This window comes from Pleuronectes platessa, chromosome 24 (assembly GCF_947347685.1).
Source record: "Pleuronectes platessa chromosome 24, fPlePla1.1, whole genome shotgun sequence".
NCBI lineage: Eukaryota > Metazoa > Chordata > Actinopteri > Pleuronectiformes > Pleuronectidae > Pleuronectes > Pleuronectes platessa.
The window spans coordinates 8,851,706-8,876,756 of NC_070649.1; the positions used below are offsets into that span (position 1 = coordinate 8,851,706).

Below are 25,051 nucleotides of genomic sequence, written 5' to 3' on the forward strand. Positions count from 1 at the left end.
AGTACAGATGCATTAAGTTTACAGGCGACACTCATCCAGACACAAATACACCACAACTAATAAATACAGACAAACAGTATATACAGCATTTACAGAGCACAGGGGCTGAAACGGGGGAATCAGCTGCAGGAAATGTTTTCAGGTTCTTTTTTAAAGGAAGGAACCACTCGGTGACACTGACGAGACAATACACATTGTGTTGGCATGCAATTCCATCTACAGGACAGCAGGGGGTTGTACCAGACGGTAGGAAAATGGTCGAACCACACCCAGTCCTACAGTGAATAGAAATCTATAGCTACTGAATCCACATGCTATAATGATGTTCATAATAACATCACTTAAATTTCACAAACAAGTGCTGAGATTCATCCCCAGACGGGAGGCAATGGGAAATACAGCTTCTCTAACAAGTGGCATGGAATGTTACGGCTGTTTCCGAATGATGCAGTGGGTGAACTGGATTTATTAATCAGGATATCACACTAACTGGGATATCTCTGTAATAAGACCATGGGTGGGGACTGGCAAAGGATTTGTTACTGGTCTAGTCCACTGTAAGACACTGAGGGGAGGGGTTCAAACTGCTGCCAGTCGGGACGCTGCTCTTGTCTTCACTGATCGCCGCTCTGTGGATTTTCTAATCATCTTAATGTTGGGAGACTCGGTTCATGCAGGCTGATTGGCTGTCTGGACTCAGTGCCTCTCTATGATTGGCAGTTGGTGGGGATGCTTCCTCAGCCTGGATCCTGAATGATGGCAGACAAGAGACATAAGGTTAGTTGTCAGTTTTTCTTCAAAAATTTAAGTAAGAGACTTTGATGGTGGCATTTAAATCCTTATCCTTGTTTCTTGCCTTGTAAAAGACCAACAGGAGCTATCTAGAAGGTCAGAACAATCAATCTATATTAATGGTCCAACTGACCAGAGGATGTTGAAGATTCATTTCATTGGCAGGGTTTTTGTTGCTTTCGTGTTTCCTTACTGTGCTTCGTCGGGTTCTCGTACCCAGGAGTCTGAAAGGTCCGGTTGGTTGCAGGACCTTCACCCTCTCCTGTGATGGCGCGCACCTCCAGCCTGTACAGACTGGCAGGGTGTAGGTCTGACACCACCAGAACGTTACCGTCCTGAACGTGAGGAAAAAAGACAACCGCAGTGAGTGGTGGAGGAAGAGGAGGAGGAGGAGGGGGGAAGAAGACACAGTATCGAATGTTAAAGGTGTGTCGAATCGTAAGGAAGCTGAAGATTAAACGGGATTTCATTTTGCCAGCCAAGTCGACCCTGAGATTTGTCCACAGGGAAAATACAAATCTGAACCTGCATTAGAAATAGAAGAAATTAAATCAGAAGAGGAAATTAAAAGAAGTCTCTTTTAGTCCCATGCTCGTCATTAATTCATGCTTGAATGGAAAGAGACAAACACAAATGAAACTACACAATAACAAACAGATGTCATTAGAAGACAATTCTGAAATGGATGTGAAATTGAAAAACCTGAAAGGTACTGAGATCATTTTCTGTTTCGGTGTAGCTGTTTCGATTAATTTAGTTTTTTTCATTTACCGTTTGCTATTAAATTAATTTCATGTGACATTAAATTCAAATTTTGTGTTTTTAATAGGGCTATTGCATTTTGCCCCAGTGGTCATTTGTGTTTATATTCATATTTGCAATGTTTGTCCAGTTGAAATCATTTTGCATAATAGTGCCTGCTGTTCAAGAACAGTGGATTACATGAACGTGAAAATCACATAATTTTTTAAACAAGCCCCCCCAGTTCACCCCTTGCACTCATACTGAATATAACCAGAAATAAAGTCTGAACAATTTATTAGAATTGTGTCTGCTGGGGTTTATTTATTCATCTTATATTTGATGATTCAACTGTCTGTAAATATTTTTGTATGATTCTGGCCTATAACAAAAATCAGATAATAAAATTAGTTAATATATTGAAATATCCCTTAGGTGTAATCTAAACTGATACACCTGTACTGTGAAGCTCCTAAAAAGTATGACTACTGTGTCTTTTGGTCCTCATTATAAGGGAATGTACCAAAATAGAGATTGTGTAATTTGTACACGTCTAAAGAATTCTTTCTAGAAAACATCCTGGGAAACAATGAGAAATATAATGTTGCTATAAACCTTTCTTTTTGCCAAAACTCTCAGGTTCCAAGAAAAAATATAAATGCCACGACTTCATTGTCCTGAATAGTAGCTGTTGCTTCAGTGATTAGTCATAGTAAAAAGATGACCTCCTGTTTATTGAAGAGTTGAACAGTAGCACAATCCTGCTAACAACCACACACCATCCCACATAATACAGTTTACAGCGGTACTGACCGGGGGTAGGATCTGGGACTGGGAGATGAGGCTGTGAGGCAGCTTGTTGTTGCTGTGGTGGTTAGTGGGGATGAGCTCCGTCCAGGTCACCTGGTAACCAGTCAGCTGCTGGTGGGACAGGACCCTTAACAAATCCCAGCTGAAGATGGCTGTCACGTTGCCTGCCCGGACCTCAAAGGATGCTGTCAGGTTGGCTGCCTTCAGCAGGACCTTCTGAGGGGACGCTGCTGGAGGGAAAACAAAGCACAGCCCCGGGGGTTAAATGGTGACCAAGGTAAAACCAAATGATCATGTACAGTATTTTCAAGACCAAGGTTTCCCAATTGTCTCACGTGTTTCTCCGGGGCAGGAGATGGGACTCGGACTCTTGGCCTGAACGGAGGCGCAGGAAGGAGTGAAGAAGCTGATGCTTTCTGCCAGAGGGCGACTCTTCTTGCTGACCGGCTGCAGGAGGACTTTATACTTGCAGGCAAAGAGCAAACCCTGCAGGCTGACAAAGTTGTCCTGGAGCAGACAAGGACAGAACATCATCATGGCTGGTCCCCCAAAATGCCAGATCCCCAATTACAGAGGTTGACCACGTTTGCTCATTGGCCAATCAATTACAATAATTATTTACAAATGAGATCTGCTCTGTCCAGGAAGTGTGTCAGTGTTTGCATCAATTTGCATCATATGCTCGTCATTTTCTAGACCTTCATGTGCACGGTGACAATCTTTTATGTTACCTGTGAGCTGGTCTTCTCCATGGGTCTGGTCTGGTTGTGTCCACAATACTCTGGTGCCCACTGGATTCTGTAGAACTCAACTGAAGGATCTAGTCACAAAAGAACAAACTATCCTGTGACAAAAGGTCTAAGACAAGGAATGGAGTTAAAGGAGGAACATCCCATCTTAACCAGACTCAGAAAATAAGTCAACAACAATTGACTAATTTCCATACATCCTCAAGCTAATACTAGAAATAGAGTTTATTATTTCTTTATGCTAAATATGTCCTCGACTTTTCTTATCTATGGGTTAGGGCTATTATCTAGGGCTATACACTGACGGCAAGTTCATCCACCTCTCGCCCAATAACAGCTAGGATTGGCATCCTCAAAGGACAAGCGAAATAGATAATGGATTGATGGAAAAACATTTGTTATCAATAAACCACCCAAAAATCTTTTGTGCTCTTTTGCCCTCACTTGTTGGTCGAATTAGGGAATCTGTGGTGCAACTGCTCTGAACATATCATAACATTATCACAACCATGTCAGAGCTACAATTTTGTTTTCCTGTCAATCCATGTTTTCCATGCATTCCTGCTTTACTGTGCGCATACATACCAGTGCTGCTCTGCCAGTAAACGTGAACCCGGAGCTGTCCGTCCTGGTAGAACGGCGTCCCCACATCCAGAATGTCTCCTGTGGGTTTGCTCGGGGCCGAAGTGGTGGCTTTAAGAAAGACAAAATGGGTTGTGAGGTTGTGTCCAGATTTCTACAGCATACTGTGTAAATCCAGATGTGTGTGTCTGTGTGTGTGTGAGAGGGAGAGAGAGGTATTTTGTACTACACCCTGGTAATGTTAATCAAACACCAATTCCATATTTGCTCTGATTCAGTTATCAGGTCACCCCTCCCAAGCGAACTGTGCTTTTTAACTGACAAAATGTTATGTACAGGTTACTACAACGGAGTATTGGAGCAATGTTGATGGAAACATTTTAGATTTTTTGAATAAAATCTAAATATTACCAGATAATAGTTGTAATTTTGCAACATAAAAGTCACTATTTTATTGGTCGGGACGAATGTAAGCCTGTTGTTTATGTTAAAATTGGGATAATTTATGAAGTTATTCTTAGTTTCACAGTTTCACAATGAGATTGATCATACAGGTTGCTTATTGCCAATTTTTTTCCCTGGTAAAATTACATCTTCATTCTTGTAAAATTCTGTGTTGTTTTTCATACTATTTTGACTTTGTAATTAAATGACTTTATAATTAAGATCTCAGACTTTTTTTATTCAACATGGCCTGAATGCTCCCCATTAGTTTTCAATAAATGACCTTGCATTTTTAACTCTTTACCTTGAGCAGGGCTGAACAACACTTAAGAAGTGGGCACTAACAAATAATTTCCGCCGTTTTACAATGATGCATCAGCCGGAACATTCATGTCTACAGTTGATGAAAACATGTCTTTTCTTTTTTTCTTCTTCTTCTTCTTCATAATGTCAGCCTGTCATTTTGAAAGGCACCATGACATTTTGAATTAAAGTTAAAAGATTATTCCGCTTCATCCGCTCTGATAAGTTGGAAGGGCTGAATGACGAGAATGTGTCTATGTAGCGAAGCTCTGAAATATGAAGGATCAAAGAAGTAAACTTTGAAGTCAGACGAATCAGTCCTTAACCCCCAAAGGTGTTTTTTCTAAAAACTATTCCCATATACGTGTGAGACAAAAAATCAAGAGATCATAGAAATGCATTTAGGAGGAAACATTTGGAGCAGGAGTGCTGCTTTTTTTTAAGAAACTATTTGAACCAAGCAGTCTTAAAAGAGATAGGAAGACATTTTCTTTTCTTTTCAAGCTGTACAATCAAAACGTGAAAGGCGCCTCACTGCGCTGCGTGTTGAAGTTCAGGACGGCTCGGGGTCCTTTGAGTTGAGTCTGTCCCCAGTAGGACACAGCCTGGACCTCCACCCTGTAGCTCCTGTTAGAGCGCATGCTGTCCAGCTCCACTTGGCTCTGCTCTCACACACACACACACACACACACACACAAGCACACACACACACACGCACACAAGTTCAATTACATTTTACATCTCTTGGAGGTTTTCCACACGCAGAATTTCGGCCACAGTTCTTGACATCACTTCAGTCATTACATCCTCAGAGGTGAAGCCTTTCAGCAATCCTGTGAGCCTCCTGCGCTTCTCGGTCCCATTCTGCTTCTTGTTTAATGATTTCTCAACTTCCTGCGATGCTTCCAAACTCTGCATAAAAGTCTTTTCACGCATGAAACAAACCGAACCATGGACGGACTACATTTTGATTCACGGCTCATTTCACACCAGTTATTTTGGTTTTCGGATTAAAACTGAAACGTCAGAAAGTCCAGATCAAACAAGGATCTTCTTGTTTCTCCTTCCAGTGCTTCATGGGACACACACTGTTGTGGACATACCCCGCAAAGTTTCTCTGCTCAGTCTTGTGGCTTTGACTTGTTTCTGTAATTTTCCACCACGGGTGGGGTTGGTACATTAACAGGAGACTGATTTAAGTTGGCTCTATTTATTAAGTCATTCGTATTGTCAGAAGTCAACTCAAACTCGAATGAATAGAAAGTAATATTAAATAAAAAAGGTTAGATGAGCAAACATTTATTTCCTACTTTTCATGAATAGCATTTCAATATATATGAATATAATGCTTACACACAGTGAAGATAATAATTTATCTGCTTCACATTTGTAAAATATTTTGCTGATCATAGTGTTTGTCATTATCTGTAAGCAAAATCTGTCTTTAAGCTAAAAAAATCACAATAAAGTGGCATTTATTCAGATGTTGTATCTATATATAATATTTGGACATATTTAATCGTATATTATCGTGTGGAACTGTACAAATAAAATTTAATTGAATATTGCCACACCCTTATGAGGGGTTCCATAGTAGATTTTTAGCAGCAGTTCATGAGTAGATTAATCTATAGGACCTCTCCTTCACAAGCTGTTAAAAGACAAAGCAGTAACAAGCATCCTCGGTACATTTCCAAAGCACAGTTCTGTCTGTCCTCACCCCTCTGACCGTCTTCCTCCTCTTGGTCGGGGATGAAGCGGAGGACAGTCCCACTGCAGTCCAGCTCCAGCTGACCTTGTAGTGGTGGACGGGGACGTCCAGGTCGGCAGGCGTGCTCCACTGGAGCCTGGCCGACACCGCCCTGCCAGGGCCGAAGCTCATGTTGGCCACTCTCAGCTCAGTAGGGGCAGGAGGACTGGGGGGGTCTGAGGGGGTCACAGGATATGGTTTACAGATGCTCAGAGTCATGGTGTATGACAAACATGCACGACCCTAAACACATAGCAAAACTGTATCTATTTATCTAAATACATTTGAATTAATTAATCTTTCGAAAACTCTGATTTCATTTCTCCCTCATTTTCTTTCAATGAGTTTGGTTCTCCCTCTAGACCAGTCCTTCATTTCACATGAATTGTATTGTGCTTGTTCTTTACATGACAATAATGTGTATTATAAGTTTAGTCCTCCTCTAACCTTTTGTACAATATCCTGTCACTTTGTATTGTTTGTGTGCTGGACGTTGTGTGCAGAGCTTTTTTATAGAAAGTCTTTGCATTCATCCAACCTGGTTTATTGCACTGAAAAGGTTATCACAAAACGAAACTGAATTTGCTTTAGTGCTGTCCACCTGGTTGGCTTTGATTTAATTTCAATATCATATATATATATATATTTAAAATATTAACTTAACTGGTGCTATTTTTTCATAAATAGCACCTGTTAAGTTAATATACTGCTATCTCAGAGGTCTGCCAATCCTCAGACCAATGTTAAAAAACTAAAGTTGTGTTGTGTTGTGTTTTTACTTTTAATTGCTAAGCAGGAAGTACAAATAAAAATAAAGAGAACGTAGACATGTTCAACTATGGGCACAGAGTTGCTGTTAAGCCCTGCCCCCATAGCTGCAAGGCACTGTTTGTCTCTTTATTCATAATATATGAGTGTTGAACGTATTGTGTGTCCAAATCGCAGCAAACTGGACACTGCGATGGGTTGGGCCATTATGAATACACAAGTGTGAAGTAGCTTAGTTCATGAGACATGCAATTCTAAGTATCAATGTTTGTGGAATTAGCAGGTAGATTTAATTTTGGCCGAGCTATTTCCATTTATTGACTCTATGATCTGCATCAAATAGACCCAGTTCAATGTTACAGAGTAAGTCCTCAAAGTACAGATAAACAGTTTCAGTTTTTCTGATCACTGGTCCCTAATGGTTTACTCCTACACCCAGTCTGCCAGGGAACTCTTCCATCTCCATCACCCCTCTCCCTGCCAGGCAGTTCTCAGATGCCCTCTCCTCTTCTCTCATTAAAGCTACCCCCTGCTGCTCTGGGCACAGAGGAGCTGCATGGTTACAGTATTCAATTACACTATCGCCAATATGACTGACTTGATTTGCCCTTTACGCAGTTAGAGAAGCTAAAATCAAGGCTCAGCACTAGTTTAAATGTATAACTCTTGGGGTTAGGGTGGAAGGCAGTAGAGTGGAGTGTAAATGTAAACAACTTAAATATCTCTAAACACCACCAGTCTAAAACCACTAAACATTCCTGATTCATATCTTTTAAAATCCGTTCGAAGACCTGTCTCTTTGATTTAGTCTCTGAATTACTTTTATGCAGACATTAAAAGCATTCAATAATTTACTTATTTCCTCTTATTCATGTCTGCTTTTGTTTTATAATGTAATCTTTAATCAAATAACACACACACGCACACACACACACAAACACACACATGTCTGACCTCTGCTGGAGTGGATGTGCCTGCTGGGTGTGGTGAAACCTCTGGTCCCGTGGGTGTTGACGGCTGCCACTCTGAACTGGTACCAGCGTCCAGGCCTGGTGTCGGATAGCCTCACCCCCTGCTCTGTGGTCTATGGGGGAATCAGAAGGTGGCGCTTAAAAGAAAAGGTGTGGCAAAACAAAAAAGTTTTTTCTAAATCAAATACAGTTTTTGGCTGAGTTTCAGAACATGAAAAAAATATCCAGGGATGAGAAGAAGATTCACAAAAGTAAAACCAACCAGTTAAACACCTGTGAGCTTTAAAAAACAGTGTTTTTATAGAGTTCCTGATAAAGTGCTTGGTGAGTCAAGCGCTTTAAGATCAAAATCTTCACGTTCCAACGTACAAAAGGTATTCCAGTGCTGGGTAAGGAGACTGGTGGGACAGGGAGGCCTAGAGAGGACATTAAGGGTTTGATGTTGTGTGTGATTCCGTTCACAGGCGAGTGAGATCACCACGCTTCATCAGTGCAGCATCATTACCTTTTACCCTCAATCAAAACACTCCTTTACAGCAAAAGCTTTAGAGGCTCAGTGCCATCAAACCTAAAAGCACAATTACATGGTAGAGTGCCGCCAGCAGAGAGCATCCAAGGTACAAACATATAGGACCAACAACAACAAAACCTGGTGGTCAGACTTATCAGGACTTACACATCTGATAAAATACCGTATATTGGGTTGAGTGAACTAACCTGGGCAGCCCCCTGCCAGGGGGTGGCAGTGTCCTCGCTGGGCTGGATGCCAAAGTTCCACCTACGCTGCAGGATGTAGACCACCGGCTCCGCTGAGATGTTGAACCGGGACGACCAGCGCACCACCATCTGACCGTCGGAGAGTTCCTCGAAGCCCAGCTCTTTCCTTGGCTTCAGGGGAGCACCTGAGGAACAAACCACACACAATGGGGGCTTGGGATGATGTCTAGGATTGGGGGGGGAGGTCAACATGGTCAACACGGCCCAGGAGGAGGTTAATATTTGGTAAATGGCCGAAATCAACCTGCTGATTCAGCAAACCGATATATTATATATATCCACAAGTATTTTCCTGCAGCCAGCCCCATGTAACACTATCCACTGTAATACTGCAAAATCTTAGCTATGTCCCAACACATAGGATATCTTGCTCCAAGTCAGCTTAGTCGATGTCCCCTGGGTTGTGTGCGGATTTACAGCTTTCCACAGTGCCACAGTGTGAAAAGGCAAACCAAGCTCTCCCAGCATCTTTCTCCCTGCCAGTCATGTGTCACCATCAGTGAGGCACGAACTTGCATTGTCTGTTTAGCATCGGCTCTCTTCGAATCCCTCGTCCGACAATGGGACCTAAGTGACTCGCACTGTTTGTTAGCAGGCAAATTGGGGATTACATCATTGAAATGGGTACAGGCCCCGAGGGAACCTGGAATGACATCTTATTAGGGTTGACAAGAAGTTTTCGGACAGTTCAAATTTCACGGTAATGGTTATGCAGCTTCATCAAAAAATAAAAACCGTCACTGGCTTTTATCACTGACCTGCTACTGTGCAAAAACAAGATTCGGCTCACTAGATCGATGGCATTCTAAATAAATGTGTCTCTGTTAGATCCTCTGTCTCTGCAAACCTTTATAGAGGTCTTTGGGGGACTGGCAGGTGTGGCCGCAATCGTTGGAGCAGCATTTCTTCTGAGCCGGGCACTCCCGGTCGCGATCACAGCTCTCCACGCAGGCCGCCGCAAAGCCACTGGCTCTCTCCGGAGGTGGACAGCTGCCCTGCTTTGACGCCAGCACCGACTGCAGGAACTCACAGCTGGTCACGCACTCCCAGTGCTTCTTGGGAAACACCCGCTAGACGGATCGGAGGGAGATGAGTTAGCACCAACGGCCGGGCAACGTATTTAACGTTACAGTGGTATTACCCTGTTGGGCCTTGAACAGTTTGTAAAGTTAATTTGGACAACTTTTTGCTTCTTGGTTTATGCATTCATATGTATTCAATCAGAAGGATTGAGGAGAAGACACATGAATAGGTTTGTTCTTATTGACATAAGGAAAGAGAACATTTCTTATGGTTTGAATGTTTAAAAAGTCCTGGTCAGAGTAAGTTTATCATACAACATCCATGCATGAGTTGAAATAATATGAAAAATATGTAAATCTGATTGAAATAATATTTTAAAAGATTTCTGATTAAGTATAAAAGATTATTTAATGACAATATCATTTGACAAGACAGACACACACATTCTGAGTTTAATCTGGATCCAATCATTGAGGTGTTTGCATAAGACCCCTATCGACTGCAGCCTTCTATCCCGGCTCTGCTTTGCCCAAAACAAGCTCATGCTTAATAGATTTTATATGAAATCAATATTTCCACATAATGACCCCAGGCTGTTTTTCGGTCCATGAACACAGCAGCATAGTGTGTGACTGAGTGTTGCATTGTACCTCGCACAGCTCCCTGCAATTGCTCTTCCTCTTCATCTCCCAGGTATCTTTGCAGGGCTCCAGGCACTGAGGAAGTGACAAGTGACAAGTGTTAATAATGAGCTACAATCGCATTTGAATAAGGAGATTTGGAGGTGAATCTCACTTTCTAGTTGATCAAAGGCAAAACAATTCCCTGGCAGCCAGCTTCTCTTCCCTTTGAATGAACTGCGTTGAAAGAGAATTTAATCCAGCTAACATCTTTATTTCAGGTAACAAGAACTCCTCCGACATGCTAGAAGAAATCACTCAGACTGAGAGTTTTGTTTTTAAAGCTTGAAGCACTGACCAGAGCAGGTCCGACCGAGGAAAAACTTAACCTGTCCCTGCCATCTTCAGATGAAAGCTTGTTTTTGAGTTGTATTTTTAAATCAACAACAATAAATATAGACGCAGGTAGAATAGAGCTAGTTTGATCATTTCTGAGCAAATGTTCTTCTTGGTCAGTTGAATTCCTTCGAACCTTTCATTTCGTCCTTATAGTTCCTTACTTGACTCCCTTTTTCCTCCATTTCCTTCGCTATTTACTTCCTTCCTTCCCTAATGTGCTTCCCTATTTCGTTCCTTGCTTGTTTCTTTATGTCCTTCCCTCCATTCCTTTTTCCTTCCCCTCCTCCCTTCCTTCCTTATTTACTTCTTTATTTACTTCCTTTCTTATTTCCTTCCCTGTTTCCTTATTTTCCCTGTTTGCCTCTTTCTCATACCTCTGTTCTTTTTCTCTTCTTTCCTTTCTTTCTTTGCTCTCATGTCCTTCCGAGTTTACTTATTTCCATCCTTCCTTATTTCCTTTCTTTCTTTCTTCCATCCATCCATCCATCCTTCCTTCCTTCCTTCCTTCCTTCTTTCCTTCCTTCCTTCCTTCCTTCCTTCCTTCCTTCCTCCTTCATTCAATATAATAGGTGTCCTGTTTCCAGCAGTTGTGTATGTGGCTTGAATGTATGTTCTTTTAAGTAAATCATCAATATCTTAGAAATATTGCCAAGGATGTGACCTTGTCCTCAAAGTCAGCTAAGGCCTAACATGACCTCAGGTCTAAGAATTAGCTTATCCTAAAAGAAAATCGCTGATAGTATTCCGGGTTATAAAAGCACATGTATTAGCAATGGTAGGATTTATCAATCAATATTTTGTATAGTATAATATAGGCTTTTTATCTGGTGAATATGATAATAAATGCAATCTGAGCTGGTGTCACAGTTTAAGCATAGACACTTAAACTTAAGGAACGGCTGGAAAATGTTGTCATGCATTCTCAGGCTGTTCTCGAGCCGGCCGACAGTTGACAGCATTGCCCTCTATACCGTAAGCAGGGGCAGCAGAGGGGAACGAGTGTACACTGATTGTAATTTCATGCTGTGGTGAGAAACAGTGGGGGGGGGGGAAGGGATGTACAGCAGCATCACAAGGACATGCCAAGATGTCTGAAAGTTAGAGATGCACCCCAAACTCTGAACAAACTTTTGTTTACCGAGGTCTGCGGGGAAGATGTCGCCCTTTATAGAAGAAAATAGGTCGCGACTAGGGTCAACTACTATGATCTCCTAGGAATCCTCAGTATATGCGTATTGTGTCCAGCTTGGAAATATGATGGGTGAAATAATTTGTATTCCCATCATAAAAAAGCCAAACTTCTAGAAACCAAAGTAACACAAGTGTCTGGTTCTTGGTGATCCTTGGAGTTCTGTTGTCAGGGATCTGTCTGTTAGGGCCTCCCCAGGTAAAGTGGTCCCATGTAGTGGAGCTGTGTAGCAAGCAGACGGAATCGGCATCGAGTCAGAATGGAGTCAGTTTGATAGCTTCTTTCCGGTTGAGGGCAAGTTTTTGCCTCGTGTGCAGGAGTTTAAATATCTTGGGGTCTTTTATGTTTTGAGTGGGTGTCAGGCTGACAGGCAGTTTGCTGCAGTGTCGGCTCGTGTGGACATCGCACTGGACTGTTGTGGTGAAGAGGGAAACGAGGCAGAGAACAAAGCTTTCCATTTACCATTTGAACTGCATTACAGCGCTCACCTGTGGCCGTCAGCGTCGAGCATTGAATTGAAATTGAAAGAACGAGAGCACGAATACAAGCAGGCCAAAATGGATTTGCCCCCTAAAGTGGATGGGCTCAATTTTATATTGTAAGGACAGAGCAAGGAATATAACCTCTGCTCCTTTCAAATTGAAAGGATCCAGTCGGGGCATTTTCTGGGCACCATCTCTCTGGAGGTTTTCCAGCCACATCTTTCAGGTTGGAGTCGACCTATAATACGCTGGATAGACCATATTCTGTGGCTACAGTCATGCTACTATGTTTTAATAAGGGAATTGTCACAGATTGATGGAATAATAGCTTTTCTTCTACACAGCTATAGCAAAGAAAACAGGGTAAGCAACTCTTGTAAGGGATGATCCATGTTGCGTCCTACACTGTAACACAAGGGTAATGCCAGTTGTTGTTTTTTGGAACAGGGTCACATGATAGGAGCCTGACAAATGAATAAAGTCTGCAATGTGACTGAAAAGACCCAATCACCAAGCGGTAGTGAGTGTCTACGTCATTGTTTACAAAAATCTCGACCCATCCAGACTAAAACGTGGCCCCAAGGTTTTCAAAATAAAATGCTGCGAGCAGTGTAAGTAGCTCTAACACTCTGGAATAGTGTGGACAATCAACTGTGGATAAGCAGTGTCTTAGGACAGGATACTATACCCAAACTCCCCCTGTGTGTGCAGTGTTTTATGTGCGTTTGTGTGTGTGTGGTAGATATAATTGTTGTCGGAAACTATGAATAAACTGGTAGGAAAAAGGCCGTCCTGTAAATATGGCTGCTGTTACACACAAGCTACAGAAGATCCTTAATGAGTTAGCCTCAGGCCGCTAACGTTGCCAGTTTGAGAGCTCTGCATCTCTCTCCTTCATAACCCCCCCCCCCAAGTCCTTCATGAGCCCAATCATTCGAGCATTAAAGTATCCATATGGAAAATCCCACATGTATGTTCAATTGTCATAAAACAATGTGACAAAGACTCCATTAACTCTGTAAGCCCGCGCCATTATCTTGCATTAATTGATATAATAAAAATGAATTAGGCTGACAGTAAGAATATTTTATTTAATAGCTCACTGCAATTATCGTTTAATTAAAATCATGATTCAGTTACCCTCAACTGACTCTGACATGAGGAATATAACAGGCACTGCACTGAAGCATAACCAATATTTGTATATTTTATTTTTATACTACATTTCTTCCCGCATCAGTAGTTTCCTATTTAGTCAGCTATAGCACGGACATTTACTAACATGGGAACATTGGAGCTGTAATCATGTCAATGTGCATCATCCCTGCTGTGACAGTATTAGATATAGAAACAGATCCAGTGTTGTTTGTCAGTTGTTCTATGGATGGCACTTCTGCCAGATAAATACATCTAATGCGATATAATGGTTATATCACTATAATATAATGGTAATATAACTTGTTACATAAGTCAATGTGCACTTATGACTCATCACTGCACAGGAGCAATGGAAATCGGCCAACGGTAAAAGCAGAAAATTTTTTCTTATAAGGATTATGTAACTCAGCCAATTTTCAGGTCAGAATGTCGAATCCCCTTCAAAATAAGTGCTAGACGATCTGTATTTATATAGAGTCTTTCTAGTTCTGATGTCCACTCAAAGATTTACACTACAGTGTTTTACCACACACACATTCACATACACATTCATACAGTGCATCTATGAGCAGCACGGTAAATGGTGATATGTAGCTAAGTTAGTTATTGGGATAAAGTGTGCAAATAAATAAATACAATACATTGGCTATTTATTGGAAAAAGTATGTCTGTGACTGATCTCAGAACAAAGCAACTCCACTAAAAGGTATCTACCAGGTGAGATTTGATGATTAAGGGAAACATTGTTCAAAGTAACTTCGTAAACACGATCTGAGTTAGTGCTTCAAAATAAAAGCACTAATGCTTCTGCTTCGATTCATTTCATTGTACCTTTACTTTACCTGACCTCTTAAAACTGATTTTTTTTTCTCTTTGTTTGAAGAAAGAGCCATGGCAATGCATTATGAATCTAAAATCCCCAAAAATTATAGTGATTATAAAACTTTTTCCCAGTTCTGAATGGTTTTCTAGAATCCAAATACCATTGGTTGTACAGCAGCTCTATAGTTATCACAAGCTACTAGGGGTACCCGAGGAAACATGTGTGTAGCAGCAGAAACTGGGGAAGGGTGTAGTTTCTGCATATGAATCCAACTCACTTTGACTAACAATATATTAATACATACAGTATGTGCAATTTCTATTATAATTAGTCATTATTATTGTCCTGGGTTTTAGTGCTTTTCCTGCACTTGCCATTTCTAGTTACTACAGAGCCTCAGACCAATGGTGTGTTCAGTATAAATACAAGGTAAGAGCGAAGAGGGGGAAAACAAAAGTTGCTGCCAAATGACCCAGTGCAGTACAGCTATTGCTGCTATACAATGAAGAATGTGCTGAAGCATGTCTGATATCCCTGTGCCAGGCCTGCCATCTCCCATCTCCCCTCCCCTGTCTCCAGCGGAGGACTTGTCAACTAATCCGAACTGACACTCCCACTCCCGTGCCATTCCCATTGGACCTCTTTCACGGCCCATTTCAAGCTTAAATCAAGCATTCCCTTCCACTGTACCACAAATACTGCTGACTGCGGCGAACTTTGTGATGTGGTCGAGAGATCGGAGAAGAAGCTCCTCAGTTCCCATTTATAGGAAGACAAGAGGTTTTATTTTGTTTTCAAATTGAAATTGGTTTCGGGGATCCAAGCTGATCTTTTAGATCACAGAACATGACTTGTGTTGATTTGGCGGCCGCGCAAAGCTCTCCCTTTGTATGTGTGTGTGTGTATGTGCGCGCCTGATTTGTTTGTGTGTGCGTTTTGGCAGCAGTCGTGCACCACTCCTCCATGACCAACCAGTGATAATGGGGCGAACAACTTCTCTGCTGACCGTGCAAAATGCTGTTCTTGTGGCGCTCTGTTTGATTCACTGCCCAGACAAACCCCTCGGAGAGGAAATAGGCCCCATGTTTGTCTCTTGCTTCCTGTTTCAGCAACTTGCATTGTCTTTGAAAGTGCTCCAGACCTTTAAACATCCACAGACAAGTCCAAGGAAGGAACCACGAGCAAATTATTTTGCAAGTAATTTTTTTTCCGGTTTGAAAGTGTGAGTTGGAGGCGAGGAGGAGAGGAAGAAAAGGATGTCTGGCTCTGAGTCAAACATCACAACAAAGCCGTAGGGACTATTGAAGTCCACTAATGACCGCTGAGTGCTACTGAAAGAAGGTCTTCACACCACGGTCAATGCCAACTGTCTAGGTTGCGAGCTAAAAGGCCCATGTCAGTGCAAACACACATTTTCTATTCACGGCCCTGATGCTACAGTAGTTCCATCTTAAGTCCCTTTCAAGGGCTCAATTGAAGTGCACTGTGTGGGAGTGTGTTGCTAATCAACACTGGCACTTGCAAATGGCCGTCTGCCTGGAGGAGATAGTGACAGAAGGATTAACAAGCACTCATTACCACCAGGGTCCATGAGGAAGACACGGGGCCAAGCGGTCACGAGCCAAAGTGATGGGCTGTCTCACAGCAACAAGCCTCAGCACGCTTCTGATCAGGCCTCTCTGAGCTGTGGAGCTGGAGAGGGATGTATCAACACTGGGGCTGCCACATTAGAGATTGTCTAGTTCGAGTAAATGGCCCAGGAATATTTCTAAAGATACATTTTTGATCTATCGACCTATTCCGTAATTACCAAACTTTATATCGTACATTAATGTCTGTACAACTGTGACCGAAATCCTAAATTTGAACCTCAGGAAAAGTCTCCCTGAATTTCTTTTTGCATATTAGTACTTTGGAAGCAACAAAAGACGTCTACAATAAAGATGCCTCAAGACATGCAGTGAACTTTGGTTAATCTCCTGAAATTATCTGGAGGGGCTGTGAATGGGAACGTTTCTCCTGCCAACCCTCAAGTGAAAGCTCTCCATAATGTCCGAGTGAGCCCATGGTAGAACACAGGATACCCCGCGAGCGAGTCGGATCATTGATGACATTTCTAGCACGCGAAAGATGCAGAACTGGAGAAAAAAAACACGTACAAGATGAACATAAAAAACTAAAACATACGCCTCCAGTAAGCCTCCTAATTCCTGCTGCTTGATCCAACACTTCGTTGATGCCATAGGTTTGTCATGAATGACACATACAACATGAAAAAACTGTGTTTATGTCCAAACCACTTCAATTAATAGAAGTAAATAAATGTAAATTCATAAGCATACATTAAAGAACACTTTTCCCCAATATGCTGCCTGAAACATTAGCTATTTGTTACTTAGCTGCACTTGTGTTGCTAACCCTGACCCACAACACCATCCGGTTTGCCCATTTAAGCATACAAATAACAGTGATTGAGGTGAAAGGACGTTTTTTTAACTTCCGCAGCATCCAGACGATCATGAGAATCCAAACCCCAATGATCAGCTGTCACGTCTGCTGAAGCACCACTCAAAACAAACAATGCCTCCGAACAGAGCAAACCGCCCGACTGCCGTAGTCGAGCTGTAACTTCCACAAACCCCCCCCCAAAAAAACGACCTTTGATCAGGACGCCGCACACATGAGGAAAACCCTGCGAGCTGAGTCTCAATACTTCAGAGAGCACCTGTCAGCCCCGACACATTTTTCCCAAATCTACATTATAGGGTCTGTTGTAGCTTGATGACAACTTAAGTGCACAGAGACCCACGTTGCTCTGCAGTAAATTCATTTAAGAGGAGTGAATTGATTTCACATCACAACGCGAGAGCCTGTCATTTCACAATTAGCCATGGTTAAACAGGAGTGCAATTTGAAGGGCGTATCTATCTATCTATCTATCTATCTATCTATCTATCCATTCATCCGTCTATTTTATCAGTTCCATCAAAAACGCACATGATTCTGCAATAAATCTGCCCCTTTAACTTAACCTGTTCAGAGCCAATTTTAAACCTGCCTGTTTGAAATGTGGCTGTTTGCTTGACCTGTGGTAATGCTACTTGAGAATTATCCCTTGTCATTACTGAGCCCCCCCCAAACAGGCAAACAATACTGCACTTTTTATTGTTTGTGTGTTGGACATTGAAGAGCTGTTTCCGAAGAGTTTATGGCGAAGAGGATGACAACTGTGTGCTCACCCTACCTGGTTTATCTACAATGAAGATTTTTTTTTACTATTTTTACTATTACTATTCATGTGTGTGGTTTATATACACATTTGAATGATTTACTTCTCTGGTGTAATTTCCAAACTTTTCCTGGGTAATTCAGCTCGATGTGTGTGCTTTTACTTTGAAGGCAACCTGCTACTGAGGAAGTGACCAAATGCTCCTGTGGACTCACTGCTGTACTAAGTAAGACGTTGATGAAATGAACGTGTTTCAAGATATACATTCCACCATGAGACAGACAGACACAGCCTTTTGTGGTGTGAGTAGATAAACATAACTACTCTGATCTTGTTTATTTTAACTACGTGAACCACCAATATGATGTAAAATGTCCCTCTGCCTCATGTTTTGCACTGATAAAGACACTGCTGTCCTTAGCATGTGATAGGATGAAGCCGCTCCTGGTACCATGAACTAACTCACGCTGCCATGAAAAAGATCTCCTCCCTGTGATCGCTCATTAGCGGGGGCCGGCATATCTCCTCTTTGCAAGCTCTTAATAATGCAGCTGGAGAGACGTCTAATGCCCTGATATGTCACCACAATTACCCATCACCGGGATCGCATGGTTCCCAAAGTGAGAGGCTGCTAAGGCGTGTTAATATCTGCGTTGCTCAACAAGAAGACCATATTCCTCGTGGGGGCTGTTCAATATAAAAAAAAAACTCCAGGGGTAAGTAGTCGCACAGCCAGAGTGGAATATGATTATCCGAGGGTAATTTCATGAACGTTACAGCGGGGGGGGGGGGGGGGCTTTATGATGTAAACATTATATCGTGCTCTCCAGGCATGTATCCCATCCATTATTGACTGCCTCTTTCGTGAGTGTTGGTGTATTGGCTGGGAAAGGGCGATGATGTATGGCACGTCCGAGAGTAAAGGGGCCAAGTCTGGCGATGAATGATGGAGCCTGAGAAATGGGTAATAACTACTACAGTGCACCAGCGTGCATCGGTACATACAGGTCTGTACGTGCGCACACACACACACACACACACACACACACACAAGGCACACTGTCACTGGTTTGCATGTGGGGTGATTTATTGCGGCAAAAGGCACAAACACACACACACAAACACCCCCACACACACACACACATAATGTGCCTGCATGTAGAGGTAGAGTGATTTATTACACTGGGAATCATCGGTCCAACACAACTTTCAGTCGTTACACTGATCAGCCAAATGAAACATATATAAATGCACAGATGATGCGACAGGTGTGTAAAAGTGAACACACAATGTCGTGTATAGCACTACAAAATGAGAGTTATGGGTAGCCTGGGGTGCGTGAAGTTTTTTTTTGTTGCATTTACAACCTCCACCGAGGAAGTTGTGTTGCGCCCCCCTTGTTTGTTGGTCAGCAGGTTTGGATGAGACATGATTCAAGAAAGAACCCGAAATCAGGCGTATTGACAAGACTGACATTTATGTGTGTTTACAATCTGGTGCAGCTTCATTGAACTTAAGGGGACTGTTGAACCTTGGGCGGAGGTGCCATTCACATCAGGCAGTTATGCTTTTTAAAACCTGTGTGGCTTTAGTGAGATCAGAGGATGCCTACATAAATATATTCCTATCTGAGTAAACCAAATCCATCACATTCACCATCTTTAAAGTCGGCTACAGGAAACGACCCTGTCCATCGACTACTGATAGGAAACAGGAAACAAAGAGCGGCTCCCTGCTTTTAAGTCTGATGTTTGGTTGACCCCTCCATCCTCCCCGACGTTGTCCCTCGGTGGACTTCCCGCTTATTCCACCCCCCCCCCCCCCCCCCCCCCCCCCCACATGACTTCCTCTTTTGCGTCCAATCAACACGAGTCATTGAGTGCTGCAGTTCAAGTGACCTACCTTCGCACACTGCTTATGATTTTGACACCAGCCCAAGGATCCATTATTCTAAAGAGATAAATGAAAAAGAGGGAGACAAAAGACAGAAGGACAAATAAATACATTGTTGTAGTTTAATTAAGTGCAGAGAAAAATACATTAGTCCTTAATTATAGGTTACCAATGTCAGGGCCCAGAGACAGGCAACATAATTACAGTTCACTCAGGGAACAGCACAGAGCTACAGGGTTCACAGAGGTGCTCTTCTTCTGTGTAAAGACAAATGAGTGTTTTTCCTGCACAGTTTGTGAGACTCTGTGTCCTTCATGGCTCCCCCGCTGCGAGCCTGAGGGCACTCCTTGGAAAAAAAATAGTGAGTGCAGAACCAGGATCATGAATCAAGTCACATGAGACGGTGGCACAATAGATTTCATTTATTTTGTTTCATTATTTACAGCATGACTAAACTGGTGTCTCATCAGCACTGCTATGTTCTAATCATTTTGATTTTTTGTGTGTGAAATAGACACTCACCAGTGTATCCCTAAGAATATATTTGATATATATATACCTCCTGTCTTAAATCCTCTATATAATCTATTTGTTTTTCGCACATTATAGAATATAACTGGCATTATTCTGTATTATTCAATGTCATCAAATCCCACACACAACCAGAACCAACAATTTGACCAGTTCTTAATACTTGCTGGAAGTGGCTCTTATTTCCAAGCCTGTTGGTCCCGGGCTGTTGATAAAGAAATGTGACACTGTGTTCGGGGGCGGCAGGATCGTGGATGTCAAATTGATTCAGTCGAAATAAACAACAGAATGTGTGTGCGTGTGTATGTGTGTGTGTGTGTGTTAATGAAAGAGTATATCATCCAGTGCCACGACTCACTGCTTTGTTTTAATGAAAGCTGAAAGAAAAGTAGGAGGACGAAAAGAACCAAAAAACACCCTAGATCATATTCTGTGAAAACAACTCTCTCTATCTTACATACACAAGGCCTTTATTGAAACGGTTCCGGTGCCTGAACGGAGCCAGAACCCACCACAAATTAATTCCGAAATTGAAAGTTGAAATATATTAACTATAAACAGATTACCTAACTTAAACATACACATATGAATATAAGCAAAAATCCCATGATAAACAAATACTTCAATTACTACAATATTTTAACACTAAAGTTTCAGTGATTTCGGCATTGGCGCTGAACCAATTTGTCTGATATTTAAGTAATTCCTCAGGCACTGGGCTAAATAAGCTGCATTATTGTTGGTCCATTTTCTTTTCTGGGTTTGATGACAACAAGAACAACTCATCAAGATTAAAGATACGATCCTCAAATGGGCAGAACCGTCCTCCATCATGTCCTTACACTGGGGCTGGCATTACTCACCGCTGCGGGTGCTGGTGATTGGACACGAGAGCATGTGGCCTTTCAGACACTGACATTTGCGCCGTCAATAAATAAATAGAGCGTGATGGATGGAGAGCTGAGTTAAATTGTCTCCTCTGGGGCCCGGGGATTAGTGGAGGGAAGGTCTCTTCCTCTCGCTCAACTTCCTCAAGTCTAACCGAGCCGCACTCCGGCAAATCACCGCGCGATGCTCCAGTGGAGCCGCTCACACAGAGTTGACCAGGCAGCTCTCAGCAGTGATAATAATTATATCGGGACACTGTGACTGCTTGGGTGCCAATTGGTGTGGGCTCATATTCCTTGTTGTAAAAAATCCCCAAACACACCACATGGACCTAATTAGGTGAAGAATACCAGTGGATATCACCCTGAAAGGCTTCTCACTGTGTTATCTAAAGAGCCAAGACTGGTTGACAACCAATTAAATGGGCAACTCCCTCTGTGGCCCAGAAGACTTCATTATACCCCCAGTGCCCTGTGTGGCAGTTGGTGTGTGGCAATCTGACTGCAGACTAATTTGCTAATGATGATGCAAATTAAAGGGAAATAAATCATATTAATTCCACTGATGTCACACTAAGATTTGAACTTTCACGAAAACAAATGAGTTTGTATATCCACGCCTGGAGACCAGTGTTCAGTGAGTGGAGACCAGCAGGGCTATGTGACGGTGGTATACAAATGTGGATAATGGCGCACGCTGTTTTGTGTTCTCTACTGAAATACTTGGGAGTAGAATCACAGCAATCATGTAAAAAAAAAAAAAAGATAAGTCGACTGTCATTTCGGCTTATCATTGTGGGAAATAGGCGAAAATTACCAGTGGTTGGTTATGGAGCAACAGCTCTGATACTTGAAAGGTGAGCAGGGAGACACTTTACAATGTCATTTGACAACCTGTACACTTTTGATTAAGGTTAGTCACAAAGATGTACACAAATCAGGAGTGGGTAGTGCTCCATTGGATCCAAATGGATTCCCAATTCCAACAACCACAACAAATTATTACACCATGTATTAAAGTAGCCACAGTGTGTATATTGGACTCATGAATTGAAAGTGGAAACAGCAGTGCCAATAAGAAGTGACTTTAACAAGGTCTTTTATAGCCGAGCTTACTAGAAATGTCGAAGAAAAGGAACCAGTTGCTGATTGGCATCACAACATTAATCTGAGAGTTTTGGATTGGGATGAATTCAACAGTAAAAATGTGATATTGTATGGACCGAAAAACAGCATGTGCTTTGAAACTGAAAGTGCAGAATAGATGGGGACTCTGGCGCCTTTGGAAATGTGGGGTTTCTCCACACTGGTCTGTTACACAATAAATAGTCATAAACCGTGTTATGTTTCAGGGCCCTTTCCAGCACTAGGTCCCCCGGATTCTGGAAACCACTCACAAAGACAGTCCCAACTTTTTTCTGAGTGGACCAAAGCAATAAAACACAGCCGCAAAGGCCCAAAACAAACCTGTCCTGTTGTTTCAGCGGTAAGAGAGGGGACAATTGGACATCTACACTGACCCTGCCTCACCCAACACTCAGAGGGTTGGAGGGATGATTCCAGTTATGGTCTGACCCAGACATCCCCCAACCCAACACATCCACATCCATGAGGTCAATGTGAGAGTAGTTCACACTCCAGCAGCCATCGATTTGGCATCTGGCCCGAACAAAACTCTCTCTGACTCACTTCTCCTGGCACTGTTAGGCAAAGAATGCAAAGAATGAAGAGAGTTATATCAGATGCTCTTGGATCTGAGGTGCAGATTTGACAACTTGGGGGTTGAGCCAGTGGTACACCTCTAAAGGGTTAAATGCATGCAGCTATAATGCAACAGAAAATCCCAGAGGTGTTCATGATTTAGCCGGATTTCTCCCATTTTTCAGGACTGGCCCATCATTCTGAGTTGTTATCATTGGTCTAAGTGTGTGCAGGGATGCTGTCACCATCACTCTGAAGCCGGGAGAAAAGAAGTGTGTGTGTCTGTGTGCGTGCGCAACTGTGTGTGTTACTAAATGATCTGTATGACTAAGATAATCAAGATGACAAGTCTTATTTATAAACATGTAAGGCTTTCTGTCAACTCTACCAATTTGAATAAGGACTTTTACAGCAGCAGTGCAATTTACCCATTATGAACTGACCTAAATATTACATATTCCAATAATGCATTTTTAAAATCTTTATTTAAAGATATTTTTAGATTCTGCCTGATAAATGAAAATCTAATTTGAGTCACTGGCTCTTTAAAGCAGTGACTCAGTACATAAATACCGTTAGCATCTTGTTAAGTTTGCCAGGACCAAGGATGCAGATCTCAGAAAGGAGAAGTTTTGATTCAAGTCATTAGACTCTGTTTATTTTAATTATAGGACTTTTCATCTTAGTTTTCTAACAATCCAAAGAGTGTAATGACAGTGCACAAATTAAGCAACTCTGTCAGCGTTCTTCTCAGAATTGTATCTTATTTTTTACCAGGCTTTCCCTTTGATTAACACTTGTATCACTGTGCTGTGCATTTCTTCCTTCAAGGCACTGCATGGTTTCCAAATTCCACTACAGTGAGCTAATAAAGAAAGATCTTAAAAGGAAAAATCTTCAATTGGGGTAGATAACAAGAGGATATAAGGACAGTAGATATATATTTGTTGGTGTACAATCTACAGTAATACCTAACTATAGCCCTTGATCTTCATTATCATGTGTTGTCTGAGTCTCTAGTCAAGTACTGGATGCCTGAATAACTATAAATAGGTTTGCATGCTGCATAAAACACGTTTTTAATGAAAATTATTTTGAGGTGATGTCTGATCCGAGCAGCAGCAGGTTAATTTGAATGAGTGTCAACATTTAAGCTGATACTGCCTAATGTTTCAAGGTATTGTGTTGTTATACTAGAAAATATGCACTTTTACTTGAGTTACACAAACATGAAGTCACCTGCTTGGTGTCATACCTGTTTGCTAATCTAGTGGCTAAATGGACCCGGATCATCTTGCACCTTGTTAGGCCTATGAGGCAAATTGTGATATATGGGCTATACACATAAAATGTGATCATTTATGACAATGAAAGTGGACAGAATTACCATTTAAGTGTAACACAACTTAACAAGTACCGATGTGCTGGTCACTTCCTGTCTCAAAGGTCATACTTTTGACACATATGAACAGAAACAGATATTTGCTACCAACAAAAGGAAAAGGTACATATCAACATCCAAAACACAAAATATCTCTGAAACTGTCTTTATTAAAGATTTGTAGGTAATTAAAAGTAAAGGAAACAGTGTTGCCCTCCAAAACAGCTTTAGTTACATTTGTCTAAAAAAATACTTTAGTCAGAGATTTCTTGTGTGGCCCTTGTGTTCCTATTGAATGAGTTTCAAGACAACACATATTTGGCTAAATTCCTGTCACACTTCTGCGCGTCATGTCTGAGCGCGCGGCAGCTCCAAGCCCCGCGCGCTCCGGTGCCATCCGCGTCCTTACCTGGAGCGATGGAGAGAGCGCGGTCACGCTGTGCAGGTTGAGGCATCGCGACGCACACCTCGCCCTGGACATGCTCTCCGGCCAGGACTCCTCATCCTCCGCCTCGGCGCGCTGCTTCCTGGCGCACACGCCGGAGCCCAGGAGCAAAATAATCCACAGAGACGCGCTCCTTGTGGCCGGCATCCCTCTTCTTCGTGTCCAGGCTGCAGTAAGGGGGGCTGTGGAACAAGGGAATGCAGCGGGGAGTAATCTGATGGAAGTCCAGCTAAACTAGACATTATATAGCCAAGGGAGGAGCTATACAATCTAGGCGTACACAGTGAGGGTCAGGATGCTGAGAGGCTTCGGTTTGCATCCCAGCATGAAGCTCTCAGTTCACTGGAGCCGCAGCCTGTGCCATATATGTCACCTGATGTGAAACACCCAGAATTGAACTGCAAAGACAAATAGGATGGAGTAGTTTGCTCAGTTTCATGAACTGTAGGTACAGTTTATATACAGGGCAAAATCTTGTGGACACTACAGGCAGAATTTCATTATTCAGTTAAAAAGTCAAGCCGAATCCTTTAATTGGTCGTTTTCATTTAGATTTTTTAAGCTTTCTCATGATATCGTGAACATGTTTGTATATTTTGTTTG

The 25,051-nt window shown here is 42.2% G+C and overlaps 1 protein-coding gene across 1 annotated transcript; it reads right to left on the bottom strand.

The window, feature by feature from the left end:
* Nucleotides 1-696: 696 nt before the first annotated feature.
* On the bottom strand, nucleotides 697-24,595 carry anos1a (anosmin 1a). The gene is made up of 14 exons (XM_053417390.1): nucleotides 24,413-24,595; nucleotides 19,513-19,560; nucleotides 10,361-10,426; nucleotides 9,535-9,757; nucleotides 8,628-8,812; nucleotides 7,894-8,023; nucleotides 6,142-6,347; nucleotides 4,957-5,083; nucleotides 3,678-3,785; nucleotides 3,075-3,163; nucleotides 2,679-2,850; nucleotides 2,347-2,573; nucleotides 986-1,127; nucleotides 697-749 (listed from the first exon to the last, which is right to left on the bottom strand). Exons 1-14 carry the CDS (start codon nucleotides 24,593-24,595, stop codon nucleotides 697-699), a joined length of 1,959 nt encoding a protein of 652 aa, XP_053273365.1.
* Nucleotides 24,596-25,051: the final 456 nt, after the last annotated feature.